We start from the raw sequence: 23,543 nt of genomic DNA on the forward strand, positions 1-23,543 counted from the left end.
TTGTACCAATTCTGGTATAGTGGATGCCTCTGATGAGACAGGAAAGGGACTGGGGTTAGGTAAAAACATATTCTAGAAGTTACTGAACCATCTCTGTAATATTTTATTTTAAAATAAAATCTGAAATAAGTATGGCAGAACAATGGGAACACTGATGTTTATTGTATTAGTCTCTTTAATTTCCCATGTGATTGAAATGTTTTATTTAAAAAGTGAATAACTGAAATAAAACTTCAGAAAATACTTTAGTTTAATGACTGATAAAATTCCTAATAAACGATTTCAATAAAACTTAACCATAAAATGTTAAAATTCTTATTGTTAAAATATTTCTATTTAAAGCAAATATGTGTCCATATTATCAATCAATAAATAAAAGCGCTATGTAGACATAAACTGATCACAGGATAAAAAAATACATAAATATACACACACATGTGGGTAGACTGGAAATGAGCACTAAAAAATTAACAAACTTGTAAGTGAGAAGAGTTTGGGATGATATTCCTTTTTAAGAAAAACTTAGTGAATGAAGTGTTGAATTAATATATTACATATGTAACTGAGAAATTTTTACTTCAGAAATAATATAGCAGGAGAGATTTAAATAGTGCTCTAGAAATGCACAGAAAAAGCAATCAACTCATTTTTGGCCTTACTCTGAATTCATTTCTTTCTGTTAAATGATCAGGTTAAACAAACAGGCACACGACAAAATGAACAGGTCAAATCACTATCGACACTTAAAACGAAAAAAAAATCACTATCAACAGCCAGTTTTCAAGGGCAACGGCAGTTAAGAACCCACTCAGAGTGATACTTTGCTATGCCTTTAATTAAGGTGGGGCTTTGAAAACTCAGTTGTTCCATTTGTTTCAAATCAATCAGATGAAATTCACCTTTTACGTGGCCTGAATCCTGATAGCTCAGCACACCTGATAGGTAATTTAATCATCTCTGGTGTAGATGAACGCAAACTCAAATTAGCTACTGAAAGAGTTGGTCTTCTCTGAGATAGCTGTGCTTTTCCACTTTTATGCAAGAGCTGAGCTTCACCAACTGGCTAGCTGGAGGTGTTATTAAAAATTTAGTGAAAGAAACAAAGGTGTGCTCTGGTGTCTCTTGTTACCCTTTCTACTGTTACTCCCACGGACAAAAGGCAGAGGGCCTGCTTCATGAATAATGTGACATGGAATATTCACAATCTATTTTTAATGGAGTCAAGTAATAACATTAAGAAGAGATATTCGCAATCTTCAAATTTCACACAGTAACAGACACAGTAATTTGTTTTGATTCTGAACTGAGGATATCAAGATATGTTTTTCCCCCCAAAAAATGCATACTATTAACATCAAAATTAAATTCCACATTTATTGCATATAGGTTATAAAAATGGACCAAAGTTCTAAAAGTCATAATGGGAGAGCAGTTAACTAGATTTCAATCAGTTCTACTTACCCCACAATGTAGCTTCTTTACTTTTCAAACCAAGTTAGAAATTAGCAACCAGTGTGCACAGTGAATCCTGTGAGAAGGTCATTCTGTGATCTTTATTCACTGGGAACCTCGTTTCCCAGGACACTAGGAAGAGGTTCCTAGATGCTGTAGCTGTTTACCCAACAGTTCTGGAAAATTATCTTAAACTGCCCTAGAGTGTACATGTTTCAATTTTGAATGAGTAAACTGACATGAAAAGATACAGTCTTGAAAACCAAGTAAGGATAGCAGAGCGCTGAGATTCGGAGAGATGAGAGAAAAGCATGGTCAAAGCCCCGTCCATACTCTCCAATCCAGAGAGAGTCCTAAGTGTTCTATTTGCTTCTTTGGCCCTCAAGCGATTTCTCTTCCCTTTCTGCTGGAGAGAGCAGAGCAGCCAGGATGAAGCAGGAGTTTATTTTCTCTGCTTATTCACTTACCACCTCAGCAAATATTGATTGATCTCCTACTATGTACCAGGCACTGTTCTAGGAGTTGAAGATTTAGCACTGACCAAATACACAAAGCTCCACAGGACATTGTGTTCACTGCTGAATCCCCAGCACCTAGAATAGTGCCAGGCACATACCAATACGGGTGAAATTGACTTGAACAGAAATGGACAATCTGCTGACAGTCACCATGGGCTGTGCACTACCTTGACCATGAATTAGAAAGAGTACAGGTAGTTGGGATTTAGGCCAGAAGCTCATTCTGGTTCTTTCTTTTCAAGGACTGATCTATAGCAGCAATTCCCATAGGTGGGACAGAGCCAGAAATAGCCTACATCCCAATTTTGCTGCCTCTCATCAGTCTTCAGATTCATAACTTGTTTTAGGAGAGGTAGCTAATCAGTCTCAGATACTTCTTTCCCTCCAGTCTCCAGAGAAGGAGTCAGGTTTGAACTGTGATGACAGAATCATATCTTCGTTATTATGGTGAACGAAATCAGTATCTGGAAGGTCAAACGATTTGTCCAAGTCACCTGGTATGCTGGTGACAGGGTCGTGACTGACTCAATCTCTAGACCTAGAGTTCCTAATGTCTTTATTCATCAGGAAGCCTTCTGGACTGTTAAAAAAAAAAAAAAAATCCTGAAACTCTCAGAATAAAAAGCCCATAAACATGTAGGGAAGAACCCCTGGAGAAGGAAATGGCAACCCACTCCAGTATTCTTGCTGGAAAATCCCATGGACAGAGGAGCCTGGTGGGCTACGATCCATGGAGTTGCAAAGATGCAGACACAACTGAGCGACTGAGCACATACATGTGGGATATCAGGGACCTGGCAAGGTAGAAGCTTACTTTTGTAACCCTAGCTTTCCTGTTAAGAAAGAAGGTGCTCAGGCACAGAATGAAAGAGAAAAAAAAAAAAAACACATGAAAACCAGAGCTATTGGATTTTGCTCTCTTTTGGATGTTGCTCAGTACCAACTCCCCATACAGACCAAAACAAAGGTCTTTCCCAAATTCCCTGCCTAAATGAAAAGCAATATATAAGAGTCTTAATACTTTATTAACTTAAAACATCACTCTAATAAATATGTATTAACAAACATAATACACTCCAGAAGATCTAAAAACATTTACATCAAAGTAAAAACACCACTATTTTTTCCTCTGTGGTACACATGGAGGGTTCAAAAGAGTTGAACACAGAGCCTTCATTCCCACATGCCTGATAGCTTAGACATCTTAAAAATATCAGCTTAACAATAAAAAAACTTAATTTACACATGAATCTTTGAAGTATCTATTCGGCTATTTTTCGTTTATGTTTGATAAAATCCAAACGACCTAAAGGAAAGTTTTAAGATCCTGTTTTATCTTCTCAGAATTCCTTTGTGGGGAATAACAGACCCAGCTACTTGGAGATGCAGGCCAGGGACAGAGCCTGAGACTTTACTCTCTGGCTCCCCAGTACCCAGCATAGTGCCTGATCCCATGGTAACCGGTGCTCAATAGACATTTGCTGAGTGAACGGATGACAGCCTTGCCCAAAGGCATTACTATGTGCTTCCACTCTTCTGAAGAAGCCTCCGCAAGTCTCCTGGAGGGAGAACCTTGAATCTCTTCTCACCAAGCCCTCTTTCCTTCTGCTTCTTTTTGGGCAGGCTCTACAGTGCATTTTTTGTCATTTCAAAAGTATGACATTCCCTTCCCAAATCAGTTTCTGAACCAATTTTCAAATGCAAGAAACAATTCCTCCAAGCTTTATAGGCAGCACCCAACAAAAAGGGGTCAACAAACTCCCCAGAAGGAAAAAAATAACACTTATTCTTCATTCCAGATAAAAACATTAATATGTATCTATCTTGTAAGAGATGATTCCTCCTCTTCCACACAAGTATCTGGGGTCTGAAAGGAAGAGAAGGGAAGAAACCCAAGGGACTTTCTATCTGTGGAACAGGTCTGGGTATGGGAAGGACTATCAGGCCGAAGATTTTAGCTGATTTCTTCTCCACTTGGAGTCTTCAGGTGTAGAGAAGCCTATTTGGCGAGTCCTCTGCCCAGGGAGTCATTCGGTTCCCCCTCCACGCTGAACTTTGAAAAGGTAACTTATCTCCTCTGGCAGTTCCAGGGAGGAAAGGGAAAAGGTATCACCCCAGAGAGATCTGCAGAAGTGGCTGGTGTGAAGTGGGGAGGCTGCCCTCCGTAGTGTTGTATGACTGCACATGGGAATGAGGCGCGCTGCTCACTTGAGCCCATGCTGCGTCTCCCGGTGCCGCCTGAGGTCCACCTTCCTCTGGAAGCCTTTTCCACACAGGTCGCACCCGAAGGGCTTGAAGCCTGTGTGCTTGCGGCTGTGGGTGATGAGGTTGGAGCTCTGGCTGAATGCTTTGCCACACACCTGGCACTTGTGGGGCTTCTCGCCTACAGGGATGGAAGGGAGAGGGGCAAGCGTGAGTCCATGATAAAGCTAGCGGGGACTCACAGTGACCCACAGGATCTTGGCAGCAGCTGGCTACACCACAGTCTAAGGCCTTTGAGCAGTCTGGAGGGTGATGAGTGTGGCAGTGCAAGGCTGAGGAAGCCGTAGGTGAACCAGGTGGAAGGGAGACTTTCTGCATGGGGGTTCCCAGCTGGAGGCCTCAAACCGTTTCCTGCTAAACGGAAACAGTGCACAGGCCACGTGCCCTCCCCAGAACTGCAGCTGAATCCACCCTGGGAGGACACCCCCGACTTCAGAAGTAGAAAGCTCCCCACAGCAGATGTTCAGCACAAGGGCGGTAGGGGGGTGGGGTGCTGTCTTTCAAGCCATGTGACTCTGTTCTAATGGAGAGGAAGTTTTCAAATCTGAATTTCCAAATCGGTGTTGGTCTGTGTGGACCAGTGAGGCTGCCTTCTTTCTTGCCCTTGGAGGACAACAGAATGTATCTGAAGGATGGGTATTTCTCGAAGTCTTATTTTTTAAAAAGTCCACATCTGGGTCACAAAGTATTTCTTAAGGCAGCTGATCCTTTTCTATCTTGATTTTACTCTTTTTATGAGGTTAATCACGGGATTCTTTATATACCAACAGCTCCTTCACCATGGATTAATAAATAACAGATAGAAAAGTGTTCCTTTTCCCCCCTAATCCATGTGCAGTTTAACATTTGGAAAAGCAGTATGCTGTTTTCAAATAGCCTCAGCATGGCATTATTGTCAGGTTTGGCCTTGGAAAAAATGCAAAATAGATGAAGCTTGTTTTTGAGGAACTCTCTGTTCCTCTTGCTATACCCCTTTCTATCTTTGTGCTTCAGATTTCCTTGATAAGGAACCACTCATCAAAACTTATCTATCCCTTTAGGGTCAAACAAATCTGAGAAACAAATTCTAGCTATAATGTAAATGTTTGATAAAGGCTTAATGTTTCACTCAGTCAAGATCCTAGTTGCATTTTGGTAAGCGTCTTGAATACCTTTACTCAAAAGGAGTGAGTTGCATGGAAATTTTAGGCAAGAGAACATGATTAAAGCAGGATATTTTTTCTGGGTTTTCTGATGGGTGCGTCTACACTACCCAAGCATATTTAAAAACATCAATGATGATTGTTTGGAACACACTGCAAATTAAGTCAGTATTCATATTCTGAAATAAAATTCTGGCTCTCATGTAAATATCTTGTTGATTATTAACGAGAGTGCTCCTGGCATTAAAACTGCCACCTACACAAAACCAAAAATTTAGAATCCAGGACTGGAAGCCAGACCATTCCACAGCCTGATGATTTACTTCCAGTCTGAACTTTGGTAAATCATTCCATCTATCTGAGTTTCATGATAGTAAGAGCAGCTCCTTCTGTTTTATGGGACAGCAGTAAGAATCAAATGAAGAGATAGATTTAAAAGCATTTGGTACATTATGAAACATTATAATAAGAATCATTATTATGACAAACTTGCTTATATTTTAAAAAGGGCAATAAGTGAATAGAGGAGTTCTATATCCACAAATCCTTTTGACTTTGAAAATAGAATATAATAAACAGTGGTAGAGAGCATAGACACTTGAGAGCAGACAGATCTGAATTTAAGTCCTGGATCCACCACTTGCTACCAATATGACTCTGAGAAAGTACCTAACCCTTCTGTGCCTCACTTTATGCTTGTTCTTCTCTAAAATGGGGATAAGAAATAGTCTTCACCTCCCTGAGTTGTTGTGAGCATAAAATGAGATACTCTATTTTAAAAGTGCTTAGCTGAAAAAGCCTAGTAATATTTACCATTTTTTCCCTTGCTCAATCAGAATAAACTGTCAGACTCCTAAAAATGCAGCCAAGAGGTCGCACGTAAGACCCTTCCCCCCCAAAAGAGGCTGGGTGGTAGCCCTAGAGAAAATCTCAATCTCTAGGTAAACATTTAGAGCAATGCTCTGAAAGGACCCGGAACTTCATATTTCACCTAGAGCAGAAAGAAGTTGGAGCAGCTGCTAACGCAGAGGAAAATATTCTTTGCAAGGATAGGAAACTTGCAGCTGACCTGCTGAATGGTTCTTCAGATATAACCCCAAATCAAAGACTCTGTGGAGAACCATGTATGTAAATGAATCTGAGAGAATCTGCCTCCTCAGTTTTCTTTAACACTCTGCAGTGATTAACTCCTTCTGGGAGGTCCCACCCACCACCACTCTCTGCAAGAATATCACAGAGGAGGTGAATTACCTTGGCCTCAGGGAGAAACACTTGGACCTCCACCACCCTCCCTCCATGTCCCACCCCTCACCAGGTGTTTCCTACAAGCCAAAGGCCTTCGCTCACCAGTGTGGATGAAGGTGTGTTTCTTCATGTCTGACTTCTGATGGAACCTCTTGCCGCAGTACTGACAAGGGTAGGGCCGGGTGTCTGAGTGGATGAGCAGATGTGTAGACAGCGTAGATGACCTCTTGAAGCTCTTGCCACAGATCTTACAGTCAAAGCTCCGTTCCTGCAGAGAGAAAGACGTGGCATTCCTATTGCAACCGTCTAGGCTGCCGTTCTTCTCACCACCAGGTGACCCTGAAATCTCCCAAACCAGGACTGTCCCCTCCTTCAGACTCTCCATCCACATAGGGTGATCCATTATCCTCTCTCCTCTCAGTTTATTTCCAGCCTCCACCCTTCCTGCTCTTATCCTCTACCCCTTTAACATTTTTTCGACCCAAACACTTTTCAGCCACAACCTTCCACACCCCTTGGCAAAACCGTATCCCCACCCTGCTTTTTTGACACCCATTTACAAACACTTCTCCACCCTCCTCAACAGGAGGCTTAGACCTCAATCTCTTGAGATGCTCCTCCCCCATCCCATCCCCACCCAGTGTGGGTGTTGAGACAGAATACTTTAGAGCAAACGAGTTTGTAAATAAGCATTCTGCTGTCATACACTAGCGCACTTATTTGGTTATCTACCCTCTCAGCTAAAGCATAATCTCCGTGAGGGTATCCTATCAGGAAGCTGGTGTGTTATTGGATTCTCAAGGACCTAGTACCTGGAAGTTGAGCAACAAATATTTACAAATGAATAAATGAAAGAATAGCGGGACAAATACTGGATGCTCTAAATGAGCTGAGATTCCTCCTTTTCAACCCGGAGAGGTCAAGGCAAGTTAAGTATCGGCCATTTGGTGAAAAAAAAGAGGCCAAGAAACAGAGCTAACAAATCTGACATACCACCTGCAAGAGTGCATACAAGCCTTCCTCAGACCCAAAGTAATGATCAAGATCACTTTCCTGAGTCTCACAAACAACGCGATACCGAACTCCAGGGCTGCCTTGAGGCCGGCAACCCCCGACATCTCTCTCCACGCCTACGTCTGAGCCAGGGGACGTGGCAGAGGGGACTGGGGGCAGTCGGGGTTAAGTCCAAGGCGAAAGCTGCCCGGCGGAGAGCATCTGGTGTCGCAGAGAGAAGCAGGAGATCCCCGAACGCGAAAACCTGAGCAGGGCGGCGCGCGGCCGTTGGCGGCGCGCGGCCGTTCGCCCCGCGCTTACCTGCGAGTGCACGGCTTTGTGCTGCTCCAGGCTCACCGCGTGCCCGAAGGTCTTGCCGCAAATCTCGCACGCAAAGGGTCTTGTGCCGCTGTGGGACCTGCGCACGTGCACCTCGAGCCCGTGCGGTGTGGAGAACACCTGAGGCGGGTGGGGCCGGGGAGAGGGCCGCTGAGAGGGGCCGAGGGGCGCGGACGCCGGCCGGGCGCGGGCCGGGGGGCGCGGGCGCGGGGCCGGTCAAGCCAGGCGCGTGGGAGCCTCACCTTGCTGCACTTGATGCACTTGTAGGAGCCGCCGCCCAGCAGCAGGCGGGTGCACAGCAGCTCCGACTCCACCTTGACGCCCGTGCCTTTGTCGCCGAGCAGCCCGTGGCCGCGCTCCGGGTACAGTCCGCCGGTGGCCGGCCGCTCGTACAGTCCTGCCGCCGCGGGCCCGAAGTCGCCGAAGAGCCCCAGGCCCGCGCCGCCGGCAGTTCCACCTCCTGCGCTGCCTCCCCCGGGCGCCCCGGCCCCCGCGCCGCCCGCAGGTCGCTCCGGGCCGTACAGGGCCGCGGGATGGCCTGGCTCCGGGGCGCGCTCGCAGAAGAGGCCCAGGCCGGCGCCGCGCTCCAGGGCCGCGCACGGCCGGTAGCTCTGCACCAGGTGCCGCAGATCTGAACCCGCCAGGCCGCTCCACGAGTACGGCTTGAAGGGCAGGGGGAAGGGCTGAGCTTCGTCCAGCGACGGGCACACCGACTTCTCCGAGGCTGTGGAGGCACAAGAGGGTGTCCGGTCAGGTCAACCTGTCGGTATGTCTATGGAACTGCCAGGCACCCATCCCTGGGGCACCGGGGCACCAGGCCTTGCGCCGGGTGCCAGGGACGCCTCCAGGCTCAGACCCTGGCCAGGTCCCTGGGACCTCCGAGAACCACTGGAGGCGGCAAGACAGCACACAGAAACTGAAAATGACATCGGGCGAGGACTTTCTGTGCCAGGACAGCCGAAGCGCAAGACGTTAAGAGGGTCTTTTCAGACTGGACCGGCACATCTGGCGGCCGCGTAGAGAAGGGCGCGCCATGCTTTACAAACGTTCGGAGCAGAGCCGAGCTGTGCCGGAGGAGAAAGCGGCCACCGTTCCGGACCTGGACGAGCCTGCGGGCAGAGGGCCCAGCGCCGGCGCTCTCCCGGCCCCTACGTGTTCCCACTCCGTCCTTTTTCTTTCCTGGGATCTATAAGGAGGGAGGGAGACGAGGACCAATAAAATATGGCCCGACCTATCCAAGACATTTGTGTCTGGGGTTGGGGGAACGGGAAGGTGTAAACACTTCTCAACGTTATTAAATATCCAGTGTTGGCAGGTAGCGAAGAGGCAGCGGGAAGGGGGTCTGGGGCTTGATTTGTTTGCCAAAATACTCCCCGTTCCCTTTCCTATCATAGTTTGACAGGGGGCAAAAAAGAAAACACGAATTTCTTAGAGAATAATTTAGAATTGAAGGTTTAGCCACCACCTGCAAGACGAACAACTTTCCGAATTAGCGGCCTTCTGCACCCCCACCCCTGCGAATTTTGCTAAAACCAGCTACCAATATACACTTTCCCCTAAGTGCACACGGATTTACAGATCTGTTCACAGACACTGCATTTCTGTGAACAGATCCAGCTCAGGCTAGCCACTTCAATGAGAAGTGGCTTCTCACTTCGAGTTTCCGTCGGAGATTCCGGCGGCGCCCAGCCCTTGCGCGGCCGTGTCCAGCACAGCCAAGAAGGACACTCCGGTGGCCTGTTCCCAGACGCCCTCGCTTAGCCACGTCCACACACTGAGTGTGGGATGGGGTTGGGGGTCTCTTTTAAAACTGGTAAATGAAATCTGGAAATAACCGGTCCTTAGCAGAATCCCAGTATTGCGCTCTCCATGCCCCTCCACCGGAACCGGAGACTCGCCCCCACCCAACGTGCAAGTCACTCAGTTTGCGCGAAACTCGATTGCTGGCTGGAAATGAAACCAACAAGCACTGGTCCCCAACGCCAGGCCAACCCGGCAGAACGAAAAATAAAATAGGCCCCCAATCTGCGCCTGCGAAGACCTAGCGAGGGACCGAGATTTTTGTCCGGCTTGGGGCCCCATCTCTGCCAGACCCAACGCCGCGGAAACGAGCTTAATTTTTAAAGGCAACGACACTTCTTTTTTCACTGACTGCCCAGGTCTCTGTTTGAGACTTGGGGAGGGGTCTGTATTCTGGAATCCTGGCTCTTTGTAAACAATCATCTCTGGCCAGATAACGAAATGTCAACATTGCCGCCCAAAGAAACGACTCATTTATTTTCTTTCGCTCATCGGCTCCGTGCCAATGAATGTTAGGGATGAACAGCCCAGGTCCCGCCGCCTGGGATCCAAGCAGCCGACCCCCGCGAGCTGGCTAACGCTGGCCTAGAGAAGCCAGTGCCTCCCCTCGGGAACCAAAAACAAATCCCTCCTCTCGAAAAGATTCTCCGCCATCGATTTGGCACTTCTGTGCCCAAAGCCGCGCGGGTTCATTGCTCAGTGCGGGGTCCCTGCCCCCGCCTCCGTCCCCGAGCCCCGGAGCCCCCAACAGGTCCCTACCTGGAGACACAGAAGGCGACGGAGGCCTCCAAAAGTCTTCAAACTCCGAGCTCCGATCGCACACGCTGCCCTCACAGCTGCCAGGGGACGCGGAGGCTCTGTCGGGGGCTTCGGTCAGCTGAGACTCGGGGGACACACGGCCCCGGAGCTCCGCCTTCGCCCCGCCTGTGCTCGAGGTGCCGTCTGCGGAGAGGAGGCCGGATAGGGTCTCAGGTTGGGTCTGGTTGGGCCCGATGGTTCTGAAGTGCGTCCCCCCAGATGGTGGCACCTGGGCTCTCTCAGCTCTCCCCAGACCTGGCCTGAACCCTCCCGGATCCAAGGGCGAGAGCAAGGAGGCCTTGGCAACCTAGGCGACGAGCCCGAAAGGAACCCAAACGGTGGGTAACAAAAAAAAGGCAGCAAATGGGTTTCAGAACCCTTCCCCCGGTTCCTGGGAGATGGCGTGGCGGGACTCAGAGTCTACGGCCCCGGGAGCAGTCCCTCCCGGCCCTCGCCCTCCCCGCACCTGCTCCGCCTGGCGCCAGTACATTCTCCAGGCGGAGGGAATAGTCAGGTCCCGGGGAGCGCGGCTGGTGGTAACTGTGAGCTTTTTTGCTCTTAACCAGGAACGAACGCGGCATGGTGGTCGGGCGCGCTCCCCGCTCCTCTCCAAGGGTCGCTGGAGCCGCCGTCAGCCCACCTTCACCCGAGTTCGTCAGCCCCAGCCAGGCGGAGACCTGCGAGAGAACAGGGTGGAAACGCGCGGGTCAGCACGCTCCGGGGCCCCGGGACTGGGCAGCGGAGCAGAGAGAGCGTTCGGGCAGGGAGGAGGGAGGAGGGAGGAGGGAGGAGGGAGGAGGGAGGAGGGAGGAGGGAGGAGAGAGGAAGGCCCCCGGGAGGAGGGGCTTGGCCCCGCTGCGCCGCGCTCACCAGGTGGCACTCGGACAGGTGGCGCGAGCCCGCCGCTGCTGCCACCGTAGCTCAACCCGTCTCCGGGCTCCGACTCAGGCCTCTTCCTTCTGCCCTGCCCACGCCCCTCGGCCCCTCCCCTTCCCTAGCAAAACTCGTTGTGGTATCAAACTCTTGGGAGAGCTGAAGTCCCCAGCGGGCCAGTTACCCCAACTCGACCACACACTGCCTATATGGATCTGCTTTCTGTCTGGGGAGAAAGGAGTAGACGAGCCAATCAATTTAGTGGGGCGGGGAGGGGAATGTGTAGACGGTCGCGAACCCGCTTGGGGCAAAGAGCCAAGCCTCCAAGAGCAGGCTCACACACTGTAGTGAAAAGGGGTCTGGGGAGAGAGGGCTCCTGCTGGCTGAGAGGCGGGGTCGGGGGAACTGCAACAGGACTAGGGAGAAGCAAAGGCCGGAGAAAGAAGGCAGAAAGGTGAGGAAGCAGGTGGCAGAGGACCAAGCAAAGTCCCGGGGAAAACTCGCTTCCCGGTGATCTTGAACGCCCCTGACTCGTGCCCCCCACGCAGGGGAAAAGTTGCGACGCGGGTGCGCAGAAAAGAATCAGGTATCCGAGCAAGACACACTGGACCATGGAGACCTAACAAAGTCTCAGAAAAGCACTTTCCACTGGGCTCACCAGAAACCTCGCCCTAGGGAAAGTCCAGCCGGATTCGTGCGCGACGGCTGGGAAACGCACGGTGTCCGGGAGTCCGCAGAGAACCCACCTTTTACAGCACGAGGAGAGAGCGCAGGCTGCTCTGGCAGCAGCAGGAGAGCCGGGGTCCGGGCTCGCGGGCCTGGGAGGGAGTTAGTGCCCGCTACTCCGCTCTCATTAACCCCCACAATCAGTTCACCTAATCCCGGGGTCGAAACCCGAGCCCGGCGGGGAGGCGGGGCAGCGCCTACGGTTCTTGCCCCCGGCTCGCTCCGGGGGCGGGGCTAGGAGGGCTAGGAGGTCCGGGGAAAAAGAACGTGCCTTTCTCTCTGGGTGAAGGCGATGGGGGCCGGGTTCACGAGCGAGCTGCAGGCTTTTCGGCCACGGCAGCTCTCGGTTGTCTTGGTCATTCGAGACACAAGGGCGCTGGGGATCCAGGGCCGGGACAGGGGTCATCCTTGGGCTTTGCCCGGTTTATTCTGCCAGCCTAGGAGTCATGCGGCTCCCAGGGCAAGACGCAGGACAGGGTCTAAAGTCAGCCGGTGGGCGCTCCGGAGTCAAGACGGGTTCTCGCCCCGCGCCCCCACCATGTCCCCTTCCCCGGAGGAAGAACAGGATAGGCTTGAGAAAAAAAGACAGCTAGGACGTGTAGCTGAGTCCCAAGGGATGTTTCCCGTGTCCTAAACGCCAGAAGGCCCCTAGGGGTGAGGGTGCCGCCCTCCCGTGTCCGGGCCAGCCCCTAGGATCGGGGCTTCAGGAGGCTTCAGGGTGCTCGGCTGCCCTAGGGCGAACGACTGTCAGTTCAGTTATCTCTGAGCCCCGGCGTGAGCCGCTCCGTCGGCTGTCTACTTAAGACACCACAAAGCCAAAACTTAATTTCTTAAACAGCTATGAAACTCGGAGGAAAAGGAAAACGAGGGTGAAAATGTCCCGAGGGGCCCTGCTGCGGCTCGGGGCGGAGCGGGACGGGGGTGGGGCGGGGATGCAGGGGTGAGCTGCCCCCACCGCCGCCGAGTCTGGACTGGCTGGAACAGCGCGGGATCAAGCAGGCACGCAAGCAACCTCCCGACTCGGGCACAGCCGCGCGCCTCTCTTTCAGCCTGGCAGGCTCCGTCCGTTCCCGGGAGGGTGGAGTGGGTAGAGCGGTAGTAGGACCAAGGGCTGATCGCGTGGGAAGGCGACCTCTCGCAGCAGCTGGCGGCCGAGGGGTGGGGCGGTCCCCTCGGCGCACGCGGGCCGGCCGAGACTCTTCGCAGCCAGGGCCTGGGATGGCGGGAGCTGGAGAGCTCAGCTGCCGCCGTCTCCCCACCAGATGTTTCCTTTCCTGTGGATCCCGCTCCCTCGCAGAACCACCACCAAACTGCCTGGCGTGCGTCCTCTGAGCCAGATCCCCAGCCCCTCCGTATGGGTCGCGCGGGGACCAAGAGGATACAGCACTTTTGGCTCCCAAGCTGCAGCCGACCTCGTGTGGGAACCCGGTAGCGCCCTCGGTCTTCCCCGCAGCGCCAGCGCCGTGCCAGTTCCCGCGTCCGCCCCCGCCAGGGAGAGAGGCGCAGCGGACCTACCTGAGGGGTCAGGGCGCGGGCACAGCGCTCCGAGAGTTTTCAAACTGAGTTGCTTTCGGGAGAGACCGCGCTGTCTCTCTTTCTCTCTTTTTTTAAATCTCCTTCCGAGCTCAGCCCCCAAAACCACAAGCTTCACTTCCTGAGCGTTAAGGAGTAGCTCGCTTAGCCCTGTCAGACCTGCCCCCCCGTTCCCCACCTCCAAGCCCCAGTCGGGCGGCAGGGCGCGCTCCTCCTTTGCGCAAGGGTGCATAGGAGGTGGACAAGGGGCCCGGCCTTCCTAGCGCCCTCCCCCGCGGCTCTCTCTCTCTCTCTTTTTTTTTCCCCTCTGTGGGACGGTAGGAGATGGGGAGACCCAGAGGGCCCAAACACCCGGGCACTAGAAATGACTCGAAAGAAAAAGAACTATTCTTGGCTCCTGGGAGACTTCCGCAGCGAGAAGAAGTCACAGATTCAGGACACAGATTGACTGGAGCGCCGGGGCTGGTAGCGTCCTGCTCCGAGGAGGCTTCCCCGCCCATCTGGGCCGGGACACTCCCCCCACCCACCCCCAACCACCACACACACACACCCAACCCCGCCGCCTGCTCGGGCTACGCCGCCCCCGGGTCGGGCCGTGAATCACCCGCCCGCGGTGCCGCCGGCCTGGAGCCCGGTGAGTGGCCGCGGCGTCCGCAGAGCGAAACCTGCCCCGCAGACCCGAAATAGCTTGTTGTGGAAACACTTCGGGATAAATACGCCCAACAAGGCTGAAAATACCTTGACACCCAATCCCAGAGGTTTGCTCATTTCCCTTCGGATTTAGGTAATGGTTAAATTTGGAAGAGGTGGGCGAGCGCCGAGCCCCCGGCCTAAAGGGTGCAGGCGGCGCGTCCCGCGGGCGCCCGACTGGGCTGGCAGGCGCGCCCTCCCCACGCCGCGCTCCTCTGAGCTGGGCCGGGTCCGCTCTGCCAGCGGCTAATTTCCGGTGGTCGGAGCTGCAAAATTAAAGGCCGCACGGGAGGGAGCGCGCGGGGGCAGCGACGGCGGCTGCTCGGCTGACCCCGCCCTGCCGGGACAAGCCAGGGAGAGCCGTACCCCAGGCGCGGGCTCCGTCGCCGCCTAAGGTCAACCCAGGCACCTGGACAGGAGGGGAGCAGTAAGGCGCCATAAAAGCACCACCCTGCTGATTATTGAAAAGTCAGTCTTCGCTGCGATTGTGTGTTCCACGAGGGCAGGCAGTGGATCTACAGCATTACATCCAGGCGGGAATGTCTGTGGACTAAGTGAATGAATGGTATTAATTAACTAATTAATTGTAGAAGAGGAAAGAATCAAAACCTCACCCATAAATAAGTAAATACAACAACCTCCAGTGCTAGACTGTATGTGATGATCCAAAGAGTGTGGCCTGTGGTGTGTACTTAAAGCCTAAACCTTTCCTAAGGGGGATTGATAGCCGTTATAATTACCTTGATTTCCTAAATAAATTGAGTTAATTTTGATCACTACTTTCTGCACAGTAAATCTCCAGAGAAGAGAGTGGTGTTCCTCAGTTACTGCACAATAACGTACTATTTTTTAGACTAATCCAAAGTTGTCATGGAAAAAAAGTCCTTAGAGAATTTTTTTAAGTGATTTCTAATTTGCATTGTAAATCTAAAGGTTTGTGGGAAGTATTTGGTTACCATTGCCATGCTTCAAGCATGCTTTAATAATTTAGACGTTTTATACACCAGTGGCTGCACACCTACTATGTAACAGGTGTGGGACTATACACACTTCTTAACTGTGTGATTAGCTGTCTTCCTTACACTACTGTTCATTTGCTTAACACACTTTCTTTATAAATAAATGCAGAAGCAAGCAATCGTAATCAGAAGGACTACAAATATTGAATTAGCTGAAGAGAAATTACGGTCATTTTGAAGTTTTTATTTGTGTACTTTGTCCTTGCCTAAGACATAAAAATCTTAAAGCAGTCAAAACACATCTTTCTTTTTTCCCTTCTATTTTATGCAACAGCAAAAAAAAAAAAAAATCTTTTAATGATAAATGGGACCAAAGAAAACTTATTATCAACCAAGTTCTGGAGAAATGGCTGAACCATTTCCTTTGCACATTAGTAAGTTCAAAGTCAAAATTTCTTGAAAAGGCACTGTGATTAGTTAGTAATTTAGTTGAGTGTTGCTGTTTAAAGTTTCAGAAAGCATGGTGAGACTATGAAGGGAACAGATAATTACCTTAGAATAAACCCCTTTCATTCAGAGGAAATCTAGTCATCTTGCCTTTTTCTTTTTTGCCTTTCATAACCTCTAAGTTTGCAAAGTAAAACTGGGACTGGGACGGGGGCTCCCAGAAAGGAGCAGGGGAAGGGAAGTGGCACTGAATCCCCCTTTACATGTTCTATGTTGTGAGCCATGTGGATGTATTACTAATTCAAATAAATAAATACACATTAAAAATAATCAGCCATCGAGATCCGGTCATCTCTCAGGTGTACAGTGTTAGAATATGATTCTCATACTTAGAGGGGGACAGAGGAGAAAGGTAAGAAGAGGGGCACCCAGAAAGGATAAGAAAGTTGCCAAGGGGCAGCATAGAGCCAGGACCAGAAACGAGGATAGAATGAACCTGACTCCCACTATTCCAAATTCCCTCTCATTCACTACTAAATGGAGAGTGAGGCGAGTAAGACAACCCCTACCCTTGAAAGGTACACTTTTTTAAATCTAGGAAGAATGTGTCTCCCCAGACACTCTTTTGGAACTGGATATGTAGGTGTGGGGTGTAATTTTGTATAAACACTTGTTTTCTCAAAAAAACTTTTAAATATACTAATTTTGTCAGTAATTTACTAATAATTATTAAATAATAATAATATATCTACAGATGCCAAATGACCTTCTTCATATGGCAAACATTTCTGAGCTCTGGCCAGTGACCCATTTATTTCAAGCACCATCTCATAGATCAGAATTTCCCTACAACAAAAGATTTGAGACATTTTTAGAAAGAAGATGGTAACAGGATATTACCAGTTTCTTGTTTAGTTTTTTTTTTTTTTCACAAAACTTTACAGTTACCATCTCTGGTTCTGTTTGTGAGAGGCATAGGAAAATGGGTGATCCTGAAGCCACAGAGGAGAGGTAATGCCTCCATTTCCAGCACACATTTCTGTGACGTTTGCATCATTTTATCATCACAGTGATGCTATCAGGAGGGGAAAGAGTCTGGGCTTTTTGTAGATGGCCATTTGTGGTATCAATCTCTGTTCTGCTAGTTAGTAGCCCTGTTACCTTGAACATTGCAGGCAGATGCTTTACCGTCTGAGCCACCAGGGAAGCCCGTTACCTTGAACAGTTTAGCTCAATTCTCCCAGCCTGTTTCTCATCTGCAGAGTCCAAATACCTATCAACCTTGCAAGACCATGGAGCAGTCCTCTGATTTCCACTCTTTACAGATTCCTCTGAGTACCAAGAATGAAAGAATGCTCCCTGTGAAGGTGTCTTGGGTTTAACCTCCTTGTTCCATGTCCTGATTCAGTTTGCTCAACTTCAAGTAAGTGAACTTTGTGACAGGATTTTGCAGAGATTTGGATTTTTAAAAAAGCAAAGGTCAGGGGTAAAAATGAATCAAGTATCTATTTTCCTTTCTGGATATCCTATGGATTTACTTGGGTGATGTTAAATGAATAAAACTTGTTTCAGAACTTAGTTTTCCCATCTTTAAAGCAAGAAATGCCTCACATGTATCAAATACCATGAACGTTTGACTGAGGAGTAGATGTGGGAGAGATACTGAGAGTAAAATCAATGTTTAATACACAGAGTGAAAAGAAAAAAAAGTCACAGGATGGAATTAGGCATGGGGCTCCTCTGTAAATTAGACAAGAGATTTTGTCTACAAAATAAGTGATGCTTTATTTTTTAAATATATTTTCATTATAAATTATATTAGATAAAATTGATAAACACATAAAAGAAGAAACCATAGGAAGACAACATTTTGATATTTTTGCTTTACTTCTTTTAAAAAAAGTGATTGGAATCATATCACAAATACAAATATGTATTCTGTTTTTTCCACTGGATAATAATATTTCTTCTTTTCTCTTAATTTTTTTAGAAATTCTTTACTTGAACAAAACTATTTTATAATAAGATTATTTAAATAGAAATCATGACAATCATGTTCCTTGCTTTTATATTATTTTTTTGATAACTGATAATTGACATAAAAAATCTATCAACTAGGTTACTATAATTTACTTAATCATGCCTGTCTTAGTATTTAGCTTATTTTCATTTTTTACTATTTTAAATAATGCAGTGATAAGTTTTCTGACTATAGCTTTGCCCATAGTTAAAATTGTTTCTTCAGAATATCTTTCTAGGGGTGGAATTTCTGGATCCAACAAGGAATATTTTTTATGGCTCTTGTTACATACCAGAAAAAGTGTTTGGGTAATGCACAGGTTTGTGTAATGCGCAAGCCAATAAAAAAAAAACCATAATACATAGCAAACAGTTAAAAGATTTAAAAATCAACTATGGAAAAGTAAGACCATGATAAAAGACTAGACATAGAACTAGTTTTTATTTTATGCACAAGAAGTATTTGTTGGACAGTGGCCACACCTTGTCATACTGCTATGATTTTGTTCTCATGGTATTAAAAAACTATCTAATTTTTGTCTTTGGATTAGCTATTTTAGTGGGTGAAGCTAAATGGAAATATATATTTTTCTAAATTGTATGAATTAAAGGGATATAAATGCAGAATGATAATTCTGTGAGGTAATATATTTGTCTCACTTCCACCCTTATAAGCATCGTTATCAAAATAACATTCAAATGATACAGTAAGTCAGAATAAGATTTGATGTTATCATCATTTATGGAAAGTGGGTAATGCTTTTGTACCAACGTATGCAAAAGTTGGGAAATGGGTAGAAGAAATTTGGAGATAAACAAATTAATATAAGACATGCTATGAGTAAGACCCAATCTTGTATTAATATTCAGAAACTTTGCATACATAAAGAAAAACACTATTTTCCTTTAATAAACATTTTGGGACTAATATATTTAAATCTTGTCACATTATAAAATATATTCTCTTAGCTATAAAAATTTAAACATTTACATAAAGGATTTCAAACATCTAAAGAGGGAGGGAGCTGTCAGCTTAGGTGTTCAGAGTTCAAATAAGAAAATTGTTAACCTCACCACGTATATTTTTACATTGTTCCTAAGAACAGATTGACTGAATAAAGTGTCATCTTATGTGTGGGCTGCATGAAATGACTCTTCATAGAAACATACCCAGCGTGAACTTTTATGGAAAAAAAGTATATTTTAGTTGGTGAATGGAAAATGTAGCGAGAGAGAAAATATAATATTATTTTTCTTTTGAGTTTTTCATCATTTCCTCCAGGATGTTTGGTGATCATTTTATCCTGTGTTTACCCTAGATGAAACATTTCACTTTCAAACAGTAAAGCCTATATATTGTAACTTTAAAAAACTACTCACAAAGCATAGCTCTGCTACGCAGAATGTCTGACCTAGAAGTAAGGTGGGAGTTGAGACCCCTGGAAAACTCAGGCGGTCTGTGATGCTCAGAAGACCAGCCTGCATAGCAGCTCAGAGACAGGTCCCTGGTAGGACAGCATGACTTGTGTTAGGCAGATGCAACCCACTGGGGTGTTCTAGTTCTCCTGCTTACTGGCCTCGTGGAGAAGAGAAAAAGGCTGGTACTTCTCAGAGGCAGACATTAGAGTTGTTTCTATTTCCTGCCCAAGGACACCAGTGGTTTAAGAAGCCTAGGTTCTGATAACTAGCAGCTTTTGTAAACTCAACCAAATCTGTTCCCATCTTGTCTCTTTCCACCAAACCCTGCTAATCATTCCACATCCAGCACAGGGAGGAAAAGCCTTGAGCCAAAAGCCATGTGCCTGTTAGAGCTTTAGGAAGTGATAAGGATGGGGGAGATGAAGCTGATAGTTTTTATTAGTAGAGGAAAGGGGACACATTTCCTCACCTCCTGCTCCAAGCCCAGAAAACAGCATTAAGTGAGTAACTTGCTAAAATCAGAATACTGTATGACAGAACACTTGTAAAGTTGATAAAAGAACATATTAAAGCACACTTCCATACCCCATTATCTAAGCTTTACCACTAATAATATTTTGGAATGTTTCTCAGTCTTAAAGTATAATGTATATTTTGTATACTGTGACCATATTGCATAATTGTCCACTTAAATGATGTGTTATTATTTTATTTATTAACATTTTTCTGGACAGTTGTTTGTCTTTTTCCCTACTATGAATGATTCTGTGATTTAGCCAGGACATGGAAGCAACCTAGATGTCCATCAGCAGACGAATGGATAAGAAAGCTGTGGTACATATACACAATGGAATATTACTTAGCCATTAAAAAGAATACACTTGAATCAGTTCTAATGAGGTGGATGAAACTGGAGCCTATTATACAGAGTGAAGTAAGCCAGAAAGAAAAACACCAGTACAGTATACTAACACATATATATGGAATTTAGAAAGATGGTAATGATAACCCTGTATTCGAGATAGCAAAAGAGACACAGATGTATAGAACAGACTTTTGGACTCTGTGGGAGAGGGCGAGGGCGGGATGATATGGGAGAATGGCATTGAAACATGTAAATTATCATATGTGAAATGAATCGCCAGTCCAGTTTCGATGCATGATGCAGGGTGCTCGCAGCTGGTGCACTGGGATGACCCTGAGGGATGGGATGGGGAGGGAAGTGGGAGGGGATTCAGGATGGGGATCACGTGTACACCCCTGGTGGACTCATGTCAATGTATGGCAAAATCAATACAATATTGTAAAGTGAAAAAAAAAAAAAAAGAGCAGAGACATTGCTTTGTCAACAACAACAAAAAAATAAAAGTAAAAAAATATCTATATTTATTTGGCTTCACTGGGTCTTCATTTGTGGCACGTGGGCTCTAGTTCCCTGACCAGGGATCTGACTTGGGCCCCCTGCAGTGGGAGCACAGAGTCTTTTAGCCATTGGACCATCACGGAAGTCCCTGTGACTTTTTTTAAAGTGCATTTGGGTTTTTATGTGTGTATAATTCTTTCTTTAAGATTGATTGCCAGAAATGGAATTACTGCATCAAAGAATAAGAATTTTTTCAAGTTTATGAACATATATTGACAAATTATTTTCCAAAATGAATACAATAGTTACACCTCTGCCAAGAAAAATTATAAAGACCTTAGTAACCAAGGAAGAGCAGAATGTAGTCATTAAAGACATGGACTCTGAGCCAGGTTTCTAAAATCTAGAAATTCTCTTTCATTTAGTAGCCTTCGGCAAGTTCCTCAACCTCTCAGCCCCCCAGTTTCTTTATCTGTGAACATGCTTATAGGAATAGCACCTACCTCATAGTCTGTTGCACTGCACGGACTTAACAAGTTAACAGATGTGAGGCATCAAGTTGGCATTTACTGTTAGTTATTGTTTCTATATACCAAAGCACTATTGAGGCCGTTTCATACACTGTCTTTAACCATCCCAATAAACATGCTGTGGAAATAGACTTGAAGAGGTTTGTCTTTCCTAGATCACATGGCCAGAGGACAGGGCCAAGATTCAAACCCAGGCCAGCCTTGGCCACAGACCCTGGAGGAGGGCTCTTGGAGGGAGGTAGGACCCACAGTGTGGGAGCAGTAGCTTTCATACACCAGACAATGCCCAGGACTTGCCAGGAAGCATTTTATTTTTATTAATTTTTTTTGGCTGGGTGCTGCTGCGGTGGGTCCTCATTGCTTTGCACGGACTTTCTCTAGTTGTGGCAATCATGTGGGCTTGTTGTTGTGGTGGATTCTCTTGTTGCGGCTCACAGGCTTAGCTGCGGTGAGGCATGTGGAATCTTCCTGGACCAGGGATCAAAGATGGGTCTCCTGCACTGGGAGCTTGGTATCTTAGTCACTGGATTGCCAGGGAATGATTCCCAGTAGCTTGATTCAGTCTAATTCAGCAAATATTTAGTGAATACTGCATGAATTTCACATACTGTGCCCCATGATGGGTACAGAGATGGATATGGGAGTCTCTGCTCTCTTTTACCAACCAAGAAGTGACTATAGCATGGAAGGTAAATAAAAGACAAAATTAATGAATGAAGAATATTTCTGTCCTACTCCAGGCCTCTGAGATGACCATGCTGCCTGTGGGATCTCAATTCCCTGACCAGAGATTGAACCCCTGTCCATGGCAGTGAAAAGCAGAGTCTTAACCACTAGGACTCCAGGGAATTCCCCAGGGACTTTTCTTTTGACCGGTGTGATGATTAACTTTTTGTGTCATCTTGACACAAAAAGGGATACCCAGATAACTGGCAAAATGCTATTTCTGGATGTATCTGTGAGGGTGTTTCCCAAAGAGATTAGACTTTGAATCGGTAAATAAAGTAAAAAATATTGCCCTTAACAATGTGGGCTGGTATCATTCAATCTATAGAGGGCCCTAAGAGAACAGAAAGATGGAGACGAAGGGTAAATTCCACCCTCCATCCCATCTGCTCTTAGCCTTGGACGGTGGAATTTCTGTTGTCAGGCCTTCAGCCTCAGACTGGAATTACACCGTCAGTTGTCCTGGTTCTCAAACATTTAGACACAGCCTGAATTATACCATTGGACTCCTGGTTCTCCAGCTTGCTGATCATGGCACTTCCTGGCCTCCATAACAGGGTAAGCTAATTCCTGTAATAAATTTTCTCATCTATATCTAGATACATCCTACTGGTTCTGTTTCTCTGGAGAACCCTGATAAGCACAGCCAGTCAGCACCATGGCACAGTTTCTACTACAGATCTGAGACTCCCAGAAGACATGAAGCTGGGGTTAGAATTTCGTTTTCTGTTGGTTTGTTTTATAATTCTATTCATTTATTTTTGGCTGTACTGGGTCTTCATTGCTGCGTGGGCTTTAGTTGCGGCGAGCGGGGCTGGTCTTCATCTCAGTGCTTCCCTTGCGGTGCACCAGCTCTAGGCGCACAGGCTTCAGTAGCTGGGGCTCCCAGGCTCTAGAGCACAGGCTCAACAGTTGTGGCTCACGGGCTGAGTAGCTCCAGGGCACGTGGGATCTTCCTGGATCAGGGATCGAACCCATGTCCCTGCATTGGCAGGTGGATTCTCTACCACTGAGCCACCGGGGAAACCCAAGAGTGAGATCTACTCTTTGCACACACATTTTTGCTTCTGGTTTGGGAAGTATTTTTACAGTTTGGATTGTAAAAAATCACTTATTTGATTTTGACATATTCCATGATACTTATCTAACCAAAACTTCTCCATGTTTTTGCTTGGATTCTCTGGGAAGGAGTCAGAGAGGGTAGACGAAAATGTTTTATTTCTTTTTCTTCTCTCTCTCTCTCTCATTCTTTCTAATGCAAAGCTGAGACTATTACTATTAACTATTTTTGGTAGTTATAAGATGAGCTATATTTTATAATATATAAATTATAACTAGCTATATATTATAAGACCAGCTGTATTTCTTTCTGGAATCCTAAAAAGTGGTTAACTACTCTATGATAGAAATGAACAATATTCTCATATCTCCTTATAATATATGTAACACTTATTATACAATGTTGATGTCATACAAAAGTACAAATCAGTAAGAATTATACTTTGAGAAACCATGCACTGTCCAGCAAGGCACCAGCTGTCTAATGATCCTGTTTAATCCGTGATATGTTTTAGACTAGATTGTCTGAAAAAGTATAATCCTTTCCAGGTGGTGCAGTGCTAAAGAATCCACCTGCCAACACAGGAGACACAAGAGACGCGGGTTCAGTCCCTGGATCAGAAAGATCCCCTGGAGAAGGAAGTGGCAAC

General features: G+C 46.9%; 1 protein-coding gene across 4 annotated transcripts; it reads right to left on the reverse strand.

Annotated features, from left to right (window-relative positions):
- Positions 1–1,360: 1,360 nt before the first annotated feature.
- GFI1 (growth factor independent 1 transcriptional repressor) lies at positions 1,361–14,693 on the reverse strand. 4 transcript variants are annotated; one of them, XM_027972150.3, is made up of 7 exons: positions 13,664–14,693; positions 11,016–11,226; positions 10,511–10,693; positions 8,194–8,675; positions 7,934–8,071; positions 6,722–6,887; positions 1,361–4,353 (listed from the first exon to the last, which is right to left on the reverse strand). In XM_027972150.3, the coding sequence occupies exons 2-7, from the start codon at positions 11,128–11,130 to the stop codon at positions 4,175–4,177; spliced, it is 1,263 nt and encodes a 420-aa protein (XP_027827951.1). In that variant the 5' UTR covers positions 11,131–11,226; positions 13,664–14,693; the 3' UTR covers positions 1,361–4,174. The 4 variants fall into 4 exon arrangements, with proteins under 4 accessions (XP_027827951.1, XP_042106950.1, XP_042106949.1 ...); XM_042251016.2 differs by having other exon boundaries at positions 12,169–14,693; XM_042251015.2 differs by having other exon boundaries at positions 11,420–14,693.
- Between the last annotated feature and the right edge of the window lie 8,850 nt (positions 14,694–23,543).

Source organism: Ovis aries, chromosome 1, assembly GCF_016772045.2.
Source record: "Ovis aries strain OAR_USU_Benz2616 breed Rambouillet chromosome 1, ARS-UI_Ramb_v3.0, whole genome shotgun sequence".
Taxonomy (NCBI): Eukaryota; Metazoa; Chordata; class Mammalia; order Artiodactyla; family Bovidae; genus Ovis; species Ovis aries.